The following is a 15,592-nucleotide window of genomic DNA, read 5'->3' on the forward strand; positions in this document are numbered from 1 at the left end:
AATTTCTCCTCATCTCCATCTTAAATGGGAGACCCCTTATTTTTAAACCGTGGCCCCTAGTTCTAGTCTCTCCCACAAGGGGAAACATCCTCTCAGCATCTACCCCTTCTAGTCCCGTCAGGATCTTGTATGTTTCAATAAGATCACCTCTCATTCTTCTAAACTCCAGTGTATACAGGCCCAACTTGTCCAACCTTTCCGCATAAGATAACCTCTTCATTCCAGGAATCAGTTGAGTAAACCTTCTTTGAACCGCCTCTAAAGCAATTATGTCCTTTCAAAATGTGTGTGTGTGGAACACCGAGTGTGGGCAGGATTAGGCTGCCTGGCCTCAGACATGAAGGATGGCCACTTCACTGAGGCACTAATAGGCTGCATTCATAAGAACATAAGAACATAAGAAATTGGAGCAGGAGTAGGCCAATCGGCCCCTCGAGCCTGCTCCGCCATTCAATAAGATCATGGCTGATCTGATCCCAACCACAAATCTAAAGAACACAAGAAGTCGGAGCAGGACCCGGCCACATAGCCCCTGGGCCCTCTCCGCCACCCACAGGGCATTGACCGATCCGAACTCAGCTTCATGTCCAATTTCCTGCCCGCTCCCCATAACCCCTAATTCCCTTTACTTCTAGGAAACTGTCTATTTCTGTTTTAAATTTATTCAATGATGTAGCTTCCACAGCTTCCTGGGGCAGCAAATTCCACAGACCTACCACCCTCTGAGTGAAGAAGTTTCTCCTCATCTCAGTTTTGAAAGAGCAGCCCCTTATTCTAAGATTATGCCCCCTAGTTCTAGTTTCACCCATCTTTGGGAACATCCTTACTGCATCCACCCGATCAAGACCCTTCACAATCTTATATGTTTCAATAAGATCGCCTCTCATTCTTCTGAACTCCAATGAGTAGAGTCCCAATCTACTCAACCTCTCCTCATATGTCCGCCCCCTCATCCCCGGGATTAACCGAGTGAACCTTCTTTGTACTGCCTCGAGAGCAAGTATGTCTTTTCTTAAGTATGGAGACCAAAACTGTATGCAGTATTCCAGGTGCGGTCTCACCAATACCTTATATAACTGCAGCAATACCTCCTTGTTTTTATATTCTATCCCCCTAGCAATAAAAGCCAACATTCCGTTGGCTTTCTTGATCACCTGCTGCACCTGCATACCAACTTTTTGATTTTCTTGCACTAGGACCCCCAGATCCCTTTGTACTGCAGTACTTTCCAGTCTCTCGCCATTAAGAAAATAACTTGCTCTCTGATTTTTCCTGCCAAAGTGCATAACCTCACATTTTCCAATATTATATTGCATCTGCCAAATCTCCGCCCACTCACCCAGCCTGTCTATATCCCCTTGCAGGTTTTTTATGTCCTCCTCACTCTCTACTTTCCCTCCCATCTTTGTATCATCTGCAAATTTTGATATGTTGCACTCGGTCCCCTCCTCCAAATCGTTAATATAGATTCACGGAGCTCTACCTCAGCCTGAGTCATCCCACCACCTGAGGACCATCCTGCATATTAGAATGGTGTCAACCATCAGACGCTTGTACTCCAGCAGCATCTAGTGGGATCGGCATTGTCCTGGGCCTCAGTACTGAGCTGGGCATCCAATGACAATAAAGTATTATTGCAATCTTAGGCCGCCCTCCTATCGGGCAATACTTTTAGGCGTTTCATCTACCGGGGCTAAAAGGGTTAAATTATGATGTCAGGTTGCATAGACTGGGCCTGTATTCCCTTGAGTATAGAAGATTTGCACATGCAAATAAGGAGCCTGCTGCCCGTTTGAGGTTCCCACAGCAAGATTGGTTTGTTCTGAGGCATTGCACTCAGGGAGCCCAGCCCTGGGGATCGTCCGCGATAAAGAACGTAAGTAACTTACCTGAATGTGGAGCCGGGAGGAGCAGGAGTGCCCGACTCCCGACTCACGCCCTGACCCTTGACCCACGCCCTGACCCCTGGCCCTATGTCGCCTCTCCCCCTGACCCACACCCTGATCTCTGGCCCTGTGTTGCCACCCCCACCCCTGATCCCCGATCCCCGGCCCTGTATTGCCTCTCCCCCCAATTCCTGGCCCTCAGTCGCCTTGCCCCCTGATCCCTGACTTGACCCCGGACTCATTTACCTGAGGGCCGCTGCGACACTAGAGTGACAATATTTTTCTCCAGTCTTCGTCGGTGGGCTGTTGCACCAGCTCTGTTATAATGAGGTCTGAGGGACAATATCTGAGAAATTCAGACCTCACCATTCTGGTGCAGGGTAAGTACCTGTGCCCCCCGTGCCCCCAAAAATGGATGCTCCTGAATTTCTCAGCCACTGTATTGGCTGCAGCTAAACATTGGCAGGACCAAAGCCATCATCTTCGGTCCCCACCACAAACTCCATTCCCTTGCCACCGAATTCATCCCCCTTTCTGTCCACTCTCTCAGGCTGAACCAGACTGTTCCCAACCTCAGCATCCTATCTGACCCTGAGCTAAGCTTCCGATCCCATATCCTCTCCATCACTAACACCGCCTACTTCCACTTCTGTAACATTGTCCGTCTCCGCCCCTGCCTCAGCCCATCTGCTGCTGAAACCTTCAACCATGCTTTTGTCACCTCCAGATTTGACGAGTCCAATGCTCTCGTGGCTGCCCTGTTGCCCAAATCCTAAACCGCACCAAATCCTGCTCACCCATCATTGCTGTCCTTGTCAAATTTAAAATTCTCATCCTCGTGTTTAAATCCCTTCAGGGCCTTGTCCCTCCCTATTTCTATAACCTCCTCCAGCCCTACAATCCCCCCCTTCTCATCTCTCTGTTCCTCTGATTCTAGCCCCTTGTTCATCCCTGAGCCCACCATTGGCGGCCAGGCCTTCAGCTCTACAATTCCTTCCTTAAACCCCTCTGTCTTTCCACCTCCCTCTTCTCCTTGAAGATCCTCCTTATAGCCCACCTCTTTGACCAAGCTTTTGCTCCCCCTCCTAATATCTCCTTTTGGCTCGGCATCCATTTTTTGACTAGGCCTCAAAGTGGCCTTGGGACGTTTTTCAACGTTAATCACATTATATAAATATAATAATATAAATGCAAGCTGCTGTGATGGTGACTGACTGGGGGGAGGAGGTATCATCAACTTACTCCACAGCACCACCTACTGACACAGCCTGGAACTACATCGTCATGGGCAACTGTTTACATACTGGATTTCCATTCTAAATGTTCACATAGGCAGTTTCAATGTTATGTGTGCTTGTACTGTATTTAGCTGCTTGCACTCTGTGTTCACCTGCGAGGAGGGTAAAATTAATCCAGGCCCTGGTTCAGAGGCCTCTTGCCAGCAGAGTGCAATTCCTTTCAAATCTGTTCAAGCCTGAGCATGCCATGCTAAAGCTTATTTCAATCTACCAGCTCTTGTGAGATTTTGTGAGCACTTGTGCTGGTGCCAGTCAATTCCTGAAACTGGCCCAGGCCACTGCCAGCCCATGCCAATGACAGGCAGGCGTCAATCAATTTGGAGTTCAGGTAGGAGGCGGGATTAGAACATATGAAAATGATGGGCAGGAAAAGACCAGCTGGTCCATCAAGCCTGCCCCACACTCATGATGCCTGGAGCATCGGGACTAAGCACTTCCTATCCCCCCTCCCCAACCCACCGCAGCTGTGTAATCTCCAGGGAGAGGCAAAGAAACAGGAAAAAAAAACCCAAGGCCAATTAGGGGGGAAAAATCTGGAAAAGTCCTCTCCAATCCTCTCAGGTGATCGAAACCAGTCCAGGAGATCACATCAACCATGCATACGTTAACTGTTAATCCACTTACCGTTTATATGATCTGATCTCTGCCCCAGTCAAGAACCAGTCCAGCTCCCTCTTGCCCAACGAAAGAGTGTGACTGGCTGAGTGATAAATCGTGACATTTGGCAAGAAGTTACTGTGTTTCAGGTTTGAACAAAAAGTCTATACGGGGAAAGAGTGACACAGAATATAAGAGGGAAGAAATAGAGAGAGGGGTACAGTGAGGGAGACAGAAAAAGACAGGCAGATAGGAGTAAACTTGGAGATGAGTTAGGGGGATAAAAAAGAACCTAAGAACCATGTCAGCTTGACCTCTGAGTCAGAAGACCATGGGTTCAAGCCCCACTCCAGAACTTGAGCACATAATCTAGGCTGAGGGAGCGCTGCACTGTCAGAGGTGCCAACATTCGGATGAGACGTTAAACCAAGGCCAGGTCTGCCCTCTCAGGGGGACATAAAATATCCCATGGCACTATTCCAAGAAGAGTAGGGGAGTTCTCCCTGGTGTCCTGACCAATATTTATCTCTCAACCAACATCACCAAAAGAGATGATCTGGTCATTATCACATTGCTGTTTGTGGGATCTTGCTGTGTAAGTTGGCTTCCGCTTTTCCTACATTACAACAGTGACTACGCTTCAAATGTACTTCATTGGCTGAGGATGTGCAAGATGCTCAATAAATGCAAGTTTGTTCATTTTTTAGACCAGGAGTGTGAAACAAGAGAGGACAGGGTAGATAGAAGTAAACTGTTTCCAGCATTTGAGGGGTCAAGAACGAGGAGCCATAGATACAAGATTAAACGTAAGAGATTTAGAACAGAGAGCAAGAGAAACTTCTTCACACAGAGAGTTGTGAGGCTGTGGAATTCACTTCCTGGGTAGAGGCTGAGGCAGAAAATATGTCAATATTCAAGATTAGATTGGAAGGAAGAAAGGTTGAAGAGATGTGGGAACTGGGCGGGTGAATGTGATTGGGACTATTTACTCATGTGGTGGATAAACACTGACATGAACTGGTTGGGCCGAATGGCCTGTTTCCATGTTGTAATGTCTAAGTATTTCTACATATAGATGGATGAGTCTGGAAAAAGATGGATATATGAGACAGGAAGGGGAGAAAATACAGGGCAGTGAATTACTAGAAGGAACAGATATGGAGAAACGGAAATACATGAGGCAAAAGAGATTCGGGAGTACTAAAGGAAGTGGCCCTGGAAATAGTGGATGCATTGGTGGTCATCTTCCAAAATTCTATAGACTCTGGAACAGTTCCTACAGATTGGAGGGTGGCAAATGTAACCCAACTATTTAAAAAAGGAGGGAAGAGAAAAAACAGGGAATTATAGACCAGTTAACCTAACATCAGTAGTGGGGAAAATGCTAGAGTCTATTATAAAGGATGTGGTAACAGAACACTTGGAGGGCATTAACGGGATTAGACAAAGTCAGCATGGGTTTATGAAAGGGGAATCATGCTTAACAAATCTACTGGAGTTTTTTGAGGATGTAACTAGTAGAATAGATAGGAGAGAACCAGTGGATGTGGTGCATTTGGATTTTCAGAAGGCTTCTGATAAGGTCCCACACAAGAGGTTAGTGTGCAAAATTAAAGCACATGGGATTGAGGGGAATATACTGGCATGGATTGAGAATTGGTTGACAGACAGGAAACAGAGAGTTGGAAAAAACGGGACTTTTTCCGGGTGGCAGGCAGTGACTAGTGGGCTACTGCAGGGATCAGTGCTTGGGCCCCAGCTATTCACAATATATATCAATGATTTGGATGAGGGAACTATATGTAACATTTCCAAGTTTGCAGACAACACAAAGCTGGGGTGGAATGTGAGCTGTGAGGAGGATGCAAAGAGGCTCCAATGTGATTTAGACAAGTTGGGTAATTGGGCAAGAACATGGCAGATGCAGTATAACGTGGATAAATGTGAGGTTATCCACCTTGGTTGTAAAAACAGAAAGGCAGATTATTATCTGAATAGTGATAGATTGGGAAAAGGGGAGCTGCATCGAGACCTGGGTGTCCTTGTACACCAGTTGCTGAGAGCGAGCATTCAGGTGCAGCAAGCAGTTAGGAAGGCGAATGGTATGTTAGCCTTCATTGCAAGAGGATTTGAGTACAGAAGCAGGGATGTCTTACTGCAGTTATACAGGGCCTTGGTGAGACCATAATCTGGAGTATTATGTGCAGTTTGGTCTCCTTATCTGAGGAAGGATGTCCTTGCCATGGAGGGAGTGCAACGAAGGTTTACCAGACTGATTCCTGGAATGGCAGGACTGACGTATGAGGAGAGATTGGGTCGACTAGGCCTATATTCACTAGAGTTTAGAAGAATGAGAGGTGATCTCATCGAAACATATAAAATTCTAACAGGACTATACAGACTAGATGCAGGGAGGATGTTCCCGATGGCTGGGGAGTCCAGAACCAGGGGTCACAGTCTCAGGATACGGGGTATGCCATTTAGAACAGAGATGAGGAGAAATTTCTTCACTCAGAGGGTGGTGAACCTGTGGAATTCTCTACCACAGAAGGCAGTGGAGGCCAAGTCATTAGATGTATTCAAGAAGGAGATAGATATATTTCTTAATGCTAAAGGGATCAAGGGATATGGGGAAAAAGCGGGAACAGGGTACTGAGTTAGACAATCAGCCATGATCATTTTGAATGGCGGAGCAGGCCCGAAGGGCCGAATGGCCTACTCGTGCTCCTATTTTCTATGTTTCTATGAAAAGAGAGGTTTTTGTTTGTTAATTTGTTTATTAATTCTTGGGATATGGGCACCGCTGGCAAGGCCATTTATTGCCCATCCCTAGTTGCCCTTGAGAAGGTGGTGGTGGGCCTTCTTCTTGAACCGCTGCAGTCCGTGTGGTGAAGGTTCTCCCACAGTGCTGTTAGGTAGGGAGTTCCAGGATTTTGACCCAGCGACGATGAAGGAACAGCCGATTTGTCCAAGTGGGGATGGTGTGTGGCTTGGAGGGTAACTTGGAGGTGATGGTTTTCCCATGCACCTACTGCCCTGGTCCTTCTAGGTGATGGAGGTCGCGGGCGTGGGAGGTGCTGCCGAAGATGCCTTGGCGAGTTGCTGCAGTGCATGGGAAGGATTGTGGCCGAGACAGGAAAAGGGGTGGAGAGATTTTAGGGCAGCACGAAAGACAGGGAGACATATAGAAGGATGAACGGGATAAGGAAAACACTGTATGTGTGGGTTATGTGCATGGGACCGAGCAAGAAGACAGTGCAAATGTTACAGGGTGGGGTCAAAGGTCATAGTGCAGGGGTGGTGAGTACCCCTTAACCAATCCCATTTTAATCCGTGTCTTTGCATTGAAAGTCCCTATTAAGTAACACAATGTGCCCATCAAACATTACATTAAGAGAGAATGACAAAAATGGGGAACCAAAGTAAAACAACAGCAGTACCATTTAAAGAATTTTTTTTTATTATTATAAATGTTGTAGAGAGAAAATAAACCTTTTTAACACAAAGATTGTATAGAAAATTGATTCAACAGATGTTAACGTTTACACGTAAAGTCCAGAAAAAGGTCGGATTTTGGTAAGATATCGACTTAAGTACTGTTTAATATATCAGGCAAGCAACACAACGAGAGGGCCAAAATACTCAGGCAATGATTTGTAAATAAAACCAAAACAATCTTGTGCTGTTGTAGAATTGTGTGTTTTACATCTAAGAGCAGCATGAGAACTGCAACAGGAAACATGCTCCAATTCTGTTACACAGAACAGCACAACAGCTGGCTGTATGTTAAAGCAAAAAATCCCACAGAAACGTGCATCCAAGGTAACTGTAAAACATAACCACTGAAAATGTAATAAAACTGAGTTGCTATGGGAGTACAGTGATTTTTTATTAATTCTAACATGTTTCTCTGCTGTTCCAAAAGTTTCAGTATACAGTGACTGTCTGTGGGGGGATTTTTTTTTTGCATCATTTGCTGTCTGTATATCTTATGTTCCTGATCGTTTTTTCTTTAAATCCACCTTGTTAAAATATGTCGGACTTTTAAAATAAAAATTCAGAATGAAATTGTCGCTGCTATCAACGTCCCCCCCTAATGCCCCCTCCCAGCCTATAAAATAACACCCTCGACTTTTTTTTTAAACCAGAAATAGGCCGGGTTATAAACAAGCACCCTGCTTAGGTTTCCATTCTGCGTGAGATGATGACGGATCTGTGCTGTTTTGACCACCAATCCGCTTTTTTTTTCTCCTATCGTGAATGTCGATCTCTTGTCATTTTGTCTTTGTCCGATAAAGTCCGCCTGCCCACCTCCTCGCAGCGATCTGAGACGGACTGGAGCAGACGCGGTTCCCTGGGACGGAGTTGCTGACTGCCTGTTTCGAAGCCTTGCTGTGTGGGTGTGTGCGTGCAATGCTTTTTCCTTCTGAGATTCTCAGGCGCCCATCCAAGTGCCTGTCTGCAAAGTGTTCAACTGTAGCAAGGCGCAGATGGTGATCACATGAAGGCACATTCTAAACCAGTGGAAGTGGTTTAGCAAGTTATCTCAAATTATAATGGATCTTGCACCAAGGCTTTGTGTTGACCAGATCTAAGATAGATTTCCGAGCTACCTTTTCAGTGTTCCATTCGAATTAACAGCTACTTAAAGCATTTCTAATAAGAATTTCAGTACAAATTATCATTACAATGACGTCATAACTTAAAGGGGCATTGTCATCCTGCGAGCTGGTTTGAAAACCACTGTGTATACAACACAATCAGAGATGCAGTTATGTTATTGCCTCGGTGACTACGTGTGCCTGGACATTTCAAACTTGGGGGCATGCGGGCTTTCACGCATGGTTCTCGCCCAGTGAAGTCCCAATCTTGGTCCTCCCAGCAAAGAACGGAGTCAAACTGCTCTCTCTGGGGAGGTTGGATAAACTGACGGGGACAGGCACTGGGGCTACTAGCAAGGGCTCACGGCAGCGGTATTGAAAGGCCCCTGAGGAGGTCATCGAAAGACCCTTCACTGCCAGGAAATGATTGACTGGGAAGAATCAAAATGGTGGGAATAAAAATTAATATCGATGGGGGGGAAAAATAGTGCAAATTAGAAAATAAAAAGTTTTTAAAAAATCAAAAATATTTTGCAGTATGGGACGTGAATCGCAAAGTTATCCTGTAACCAGTGAGGTTTAGTCTATTCCTGGTAAGTCCAGGGACTGAGGCTGCCCGAAGAGGTCCCCAGTGCAGTGACAACACCCCTTTAAACGCTCAGAGCCAAGAGCATTTAAATTTGAAATCATAATCCTGGGCTCAAGTCATTTTACAATGTACAACCTAATCTCTTACTTCTTAATTACGCGTTTAAAAAATCCTCTTGGGGGTTTTACTGTGAGCAATGTGTAGCCAGAATAATTTTACTGTAAGTCTAGCGTGGGTACACAATACTGGAGCAATCCATTGAACATCAACACTGCAGGTAATGGGCCTGCAATAATGGAACTACTTTAAGTCATTTACTTTCTTAAAACACACTTTCCTGCATAAGTAAAACTATTTTAAAATCACGCACGCATTCATTAGTACAATCGAGTTTTAAAAGAAAAAATAATAACACTGGAGTTACTTCTCATCTTTTCCACAAACGTGCACCAGGTTCAACGGAAGACAACACGTTGTAAACCTCTGATAACTTTGTCCTATCTACGTTATACCTTTTGCTGCTGTTGATTGGTGGTCTTAAAGGGGTGGAAACGAAGGCCCACAAAGAACACCTGGTATCTGTGTTTCCACATCACATAACAGCCCAGGAGGCAGACGATGGCCAGGGTTAAGTTAAGAACCATCTGTAGGAGTAGGTAGAGTTTGATAGTTCTGGTGACAGATGCACAGTCAGACACATCATTGTACGGAAAGGTGCGAGCAATCTGATCATTGGGATCCTGCTTACATACACACTGTTCTGAATTCATCTGGCAGGTGAATTTGGTGATCTGATTATAATGGTGAGCAGCAAATGCCACTGCTGAGATGCAGAGTATCAGGCCAAGGGCGCAGAGCAAAAAGTAGATCAGCTGCGGAAAGAAGGCAAAAGCATTCTGGTTTAAAGTACCATTGAAATAAGTTACTTTAACTTAGTTTTATCACAGTTCAATGTTCCTCTTTTACGTAGAGTTGAGGTACCGATCGGCCATGATCTAACGGAATGGCGGAACAGGCTCGAGGGGCTGAATGGCCTCCTCCTGTGTATTTTTTTATTATTCATTCTCTGGATGTGGGTGTCGTTGGCAAGGTTGACATTTATTGCCCATCCCTAGTTGCCCCTTGAGAAGGTGGTGGTGAGCCGTCTTTTTGAACCGCTGCAATCCATGTGGTGAAGTTGCTCCCACAGTGCTGTTAAGTAGGGAATTTCCAGGATTTGGACCCAGTGACGATGAAGGAACGACAATATATGTCCAAGTCAGGATGGTGTGTGACTTGGAGGGGAACTTGGAGGTGATGGTGTACCCATGCACCTGTTGCCCTTGTCCTTCTGGGTGGTGGAGGTCGCTGGTTTGGGAGGTGCTGATGAAGAAGCCTTGGCGAGTTGCTGCATCGTGTGGATATTACACACTGCAGCCACAGTGCGCCAGTGGTGGAGGGAGTGAATGTTTACGCCATAAGGCATCACAACTATATGGGACAGGCTAGATGGACCAGTTGGTCTTTTTTTGTTCGTCACTTTCGCATGTATGTCTCTGCTGAATAATGAAATTCTCCAGAGCAAGGTTTTATGGTTGATTTTCCAAGCAGCCTGGAAGAGCACCCTGTTTTATAGCATTCTCATCAGCTTGGACCTCAGAGACACTGCGACATAAGAACATAAGAAATGGGGGCAGGATAGGCCATATGGCTCCTCGAGCCTGCTCCGCCATTCAATGAGATCATGGCTGATCCTCGACCTCATCTCTGCTTTCCCGCCCGATCCCCATATCCCTTGATTCCCCTAGAGCCCAAAAATCTATCGATCTCAGTCTTGAATATGATGACTCAGCATCCACAGCCCTCTGGGGTAGAGAATTCCAAAGATCCACAACCCTCTGAGTGAAGAAATTCCTTCTCATCTCAGTCTTAAATGGCCGACCGCTTATCCTGAGACTATGCCCCTGAGGGTGTGGTACCATAGTGGTCATGTTAATGGACTTGTAATCCTAGAGGCCTGGACTAATAATCCAGAGTTATGAGTTCAAATCCCACCACGGCAGCTGGGGAATTTAAATTCAATTAATTAAATAAAATCTAGAATTAAAAAAAACTAGTATCAGTAATGGTGGCCATGAAACTACTATGTGACTTCAGACCCACAGCAATGTGGTTGATTCCTAATCGCCCTCTGAAATGGTCTAGCAAGCCACTCAGTTGTACAATGTCACTGCAGAAAGTCACAATAAGAATAAAACCGGAAAGACCACCCGGCATCGTACCACTAGGCACCGGACACGACAAAAGCAAACCAACCCTGCAAAGACCTCCTCACTAATATCTGGGGACTTGTGCCAAAATTGGGAGAGCTGTCCCACAGACTAGTCAAGCAACTGCCTGACATAGCCATACTCACAGAATCATATCTTTCGGCCAACGTCCCAGATTCTTCCATCACCATCCCTGGGTATGTTCTGTCCCACTGGCAGGACAGACCCACCAGAGGTGGCGGTACAGTGATATACAATCAGGAGGGAATGGCTCTCGGAGTCCTCAGCATTGACTCTGGACCCCATGAAATCTCATGGCATCAGGTCAAACATGGGCAAGGAAACCTTCTGCTGATTACCACCTACCCGTCCTCCCTCAGCTGATGAATCAGTCCTCCTCCATGTTGAGCACCACTTGGAGGAAGCACTGAGGGTAGCAAGGGCACAGAATGTACTCTGGGTGGGGGACTTCAATGTCCATCACCAAGAGTGGCTCGGTAGCACCACTACTGAGTGAGCTGGCCGAGTCCTGAAGGGCATAGCTGCCAGTCTGGGCCTGTGGCAGGTGATGAGCGAACCAACACGAGGGAAAAACCTACTTGACCTCGTCCTCACCAATCTACCTGTCACAGATGCATCTGTCCATGACAGTATTAGTAGGAGTTACCACCGCACAGTCCTTGTGGAGACGAAGTCCCGTCTTCACACTGAGGACACCATCCAACGTATTGTGTGGCACTATCACCGTGCTAAATGGGATAGATTCAGAACAGATCTAGCAGCTCAAAACTGGGCATCCATGAGGTGCTGTGGGCCATCAGCAGCAGTAGAATTGTATTCCAGCACAATCTGTAACCTCATGGCCCGGCATATTCCCCACTCTACCATTACCAACAAGCCAGGGGATCAACCCTGGTTCAATGAGGAGTGTAGAAGAGCATGCCAGGAGCAGCACCAGGCGTACCTAAAAATGAGGTGCCAACCTGGTGAAGCTACAACACAGGATTACATGCATGCTAAAACAGCGGAAGCAACATGCTATAGACAGAGCTAAGCGATTCCACAACCAATGGATCAGATCATAGCTCTGCAGTTCTGCCACATACAGTCGTGAATGATGGTGGACAATTAAACAACTCACGGGAGGAGGAGGCTCTGCAAACATCCCTATCCTCAATGATGGCAGAGTTCACCATGTGAGTGCAACAGACAAGGCTGAAGCGTTTGCAACCATCTTCAGCCAGAAGTGCCGAGTGGATGATCCATCTCGGCCTCCTCCCGATATCCCCACCATCACGGAAGCCAGTCTTCAGCCAATTTGTTTCACTCCACGTGATATCAAGAAATGGCTGAGTGCACTGGATACAGCAAAGGCTATGGGCCCCGACAACATCCCGGCTGTAGTGCTGAAGACTTGTGCTTCAGAACTAGCCGCGCCACTAGCCAAACTGTTCCAGTACTGCTACAACACTGGCATCTACCTGGCAATGTGGAAAATTGCCCAGGTATGTCCTGTCCACAAAAAGCAGGACTAATCCAATCCTGCCAATTACCTCCCCATCAGTCTACACTCAATCATCAGCAAAGTGATTGAAGGTGTCGTCGACAGTGCTATTAAGCGGCACTTACTCACCAATAACCTGCTCACTGATGCTCAGTTTGGGTTCTGCCAGGACCACTCGGCTCCAGACCTCATTACAACCTTGGTCCAAACGTGGACAAAAGAGCTGAATTCCAGAGGTGAGGTGAGAGTGATTGCCCTTGACATCAAGGCAGCATTTGACCAAGTATGACACCAAGGAGCCCTAGTAAAATTGAAGTCAATGGGAATCAGGGGGAAAACTCTCCAGTGGCTGGAGTCATACCTAGCACAAAGGAAGATGGTCGTGGTTGTTGGAGGACAATCATCTCAGCCCCAGGGCATTGCTGCAGGAGTTCCTCAGGGCAGTGTACCAGGCCCAACCATCTTCAGCTGTTTCATCAATGACCTTCTCTCCATCATAAGGTCAGAAATGGGGATGTTCGCTGATGATTGCACAGTGTTCAGTTCCATTCGCAGCCCCTCAGATAATGAAGCAGTCCGTGCCTGCATGCAGCAAGACCTGGACAACATCCAGGCTTGGGCTCATAAGTGGCAAGTAACATTCGCCCCAGACAAGTGCCAGGCAATGACCATCTCCAAGAGAGAGTCTAACCACCTCCCCTTGACATTCAACGGCATTACCATCGCTAAATCCTCCACCATCAACATCCTGGGGGTCACCATTGACCAGAAACTTAACTGGACCAGCCATATAAATACTGTGGCCACGAGAGCAGGTCAGAGGCTGGGTATTCTGCAGCGAGTGACTCACCTCCTGACTCCCCAAAGCCTTTCCACTATCTACAAGGCACAAGTCAGGAGTGTGATGGAATACTCTCCACTTGGCTGGATGAGTGCAGCTCCAACAACACTCAAAAGCTTGACACCATCCAGGACAAAGCAGCCCGCTTGATTGGCACCCCATCCACCACCCTAAACATAAACTCCCTTCACCACTGACGCACCGTGGCTGTAGTGTGCATCATCTACAATAAATGCTGGCTTTGCCAGTGACACCCACATCCCATGAACGAATAAAAAAAACTAGACTCTAGACTCTCAGCATCTACCCTGTCAAGCCCCCTCAGAATCTTATATGTTTCAATGAGATCACCACTCATTCTTCTGAACTCCACAGGGTATAGACCCATTCTACTCAATCTCTCCTCAAAGGACAACCCTCTCATCCCAGGAATCAATCCAGTGAACCTTCGTTGCACCGCCTCTAAGGCAAGTATGTCCTTCCTTAGATAAGGAGACCAGAACTGTACACAGTACTCCAGGTGAGGTCTCACCAAAATCCTGTACAATTGTATTAAGACTTCCTTACTCTTGTACTCCAACCCCCTTGCAATAAAGGCCAACATACCATTTGCCTTCCTAATTGCTTGCTGTACCTGCATGCTAACTTCTGTCTTTCTTGTACGAAGTCACTCAAATCTCTCTGAACATCAACATTTAATAGTTTCTCACCATTTAAAAAACATTCTGTTTTTCTATCCTTCGTACCAAAGTGCATAACCTCACATGTACTGCATACAAGCTGTTTCCAGAGCTTGCACTGATGCTGCTATAACAATGCATACACTCACCAACTATTATGCGGCCAGTAGCCAGTGCCTCTCTGGCAGAATGCCAGCTGCTGACGAGTGCCCAGAGGCAGAAGGTCTCGCGAGCATGTGGCTGCAGCTCGTTTGTCTTCTTCAGTCCAGACATTTTCAGACTCCCCCGGCAGCTCACTTTAATGACCCCCATCACGGACCTCACCGCCCGTGAGCCTGTGCAAACCCAAAAGCCCCTGTTCTCGTATCCAGACATCTCTGGAAGATTTGAGACGCTCTCTGGGATCACCCTGCCCCTCATTATCCCGAACCCTTCAGTCCAAAAAACAACACTTTTGGATTGTTCAAATTTCAGCCTAAGAAATCTTCCCTGAGTTATAATGATCTCCCAAAATGAAATGCTCAATTCTTAATAGCTCAGCATTAAAAATAAAAGATCTGTAATGGGTTGGAATGAAAAAGTATGCAAGATAAAACGTTCAAATGCATCATTAAACCACACAGCTCTTATTTTCTGTATTGAAAAGCGCATTCAGATGCTACATTAATAAACTATCGCCGAAGTCATGGTGTGTACAGTATATTCATCATGCTGGTTACTAAAACAAATTTAAATTGAAAAAGTTCACGAGTAATACACTAAGAGTGTAAGTAAATAGCAACAATAGGTGGTTTTGAAAATACAGTTGTCCAAGAGTGCTAGAATTTCAGGCATCCAGATGTTTGAACAATGACATTTTTCAACAAGCAAAGACTTGCTTTAAGACCAAGGTATTTGCATGGAAACCAGCAAATGGGACCAAACACCAGAATATCTTTTAAATTTACATTGTTAATTGATGAATTTTGGGCTCATCCAGGTGAGAATTGTCACTTCAGTGTCAACATCAAATACTCCTTTTTTAAATTCATTCTCAGGATGTGGGTATCGCTGGCAAGGCTGGCATTTATTGCCCAATCCTAGCTGCCCTAAAAAGGTGTGCCTTCTTCTTGAACCGCTGCAGTCCATGTGGTGAAAGTCTTATTCTTTGTAGCAGTTTGATATGACTGAAGGACTTCAGAGAGCAGTCAACCATTGTTGGTGTAGGACTGGAGTCACATATAGACCAGACCGGGTAAGGACAGCGGGTTTCCTTCCCTAAAGTGTTAATTGTATCCATATGGTTTATATCAATTAGTGTCAATTGTATTCAGGTGGTGCATATCAACTGGGGACTCACTTGTATCC

The 15,592-nt window shown here is 46.1% G+C and overlaps 1 protein-coding gene across 1 annotated transcript in view; it reads right to left on the bottom strand.

The window, feature by feature from the left end:
• Positions 1-7,218: 7,218 nt before the first annotated feature.
• The window catches only part of sspn (sarcospan (Kras oncogene-associated gene)), a 35,716-nt gene continuing 27,342 nt past the window's right edge, over positions 7,219-15,592 (bottom strand). Inside the window, exon 3 of the mRNA XM_068004676.1 lies at positions 7,219-9,843. Coding sequence (XP_067860777.1) covers positions 9,478-9,843 — 366 coding nt within the window. The 3' untranslated portion in view covers positions 7,219-9,477. The remainder of the gene's footprint in view (positions 9,844-15,592) is intronic.

This window comes from Heptranchias perlo, chromosome 24 (genome assembly GCF_035084215.1).
Source record: "Heptranchias perlo isolate sHepPer1 chromosome 24, sHepPer1.hap1, whole genome shotgun sequence".
NCBI lineage: Eukaryota > Metazoa > Chordata > Chondrichthyes > Hexanchiformes > Hexanchidae > Heptranchias > Heptranchias perlo.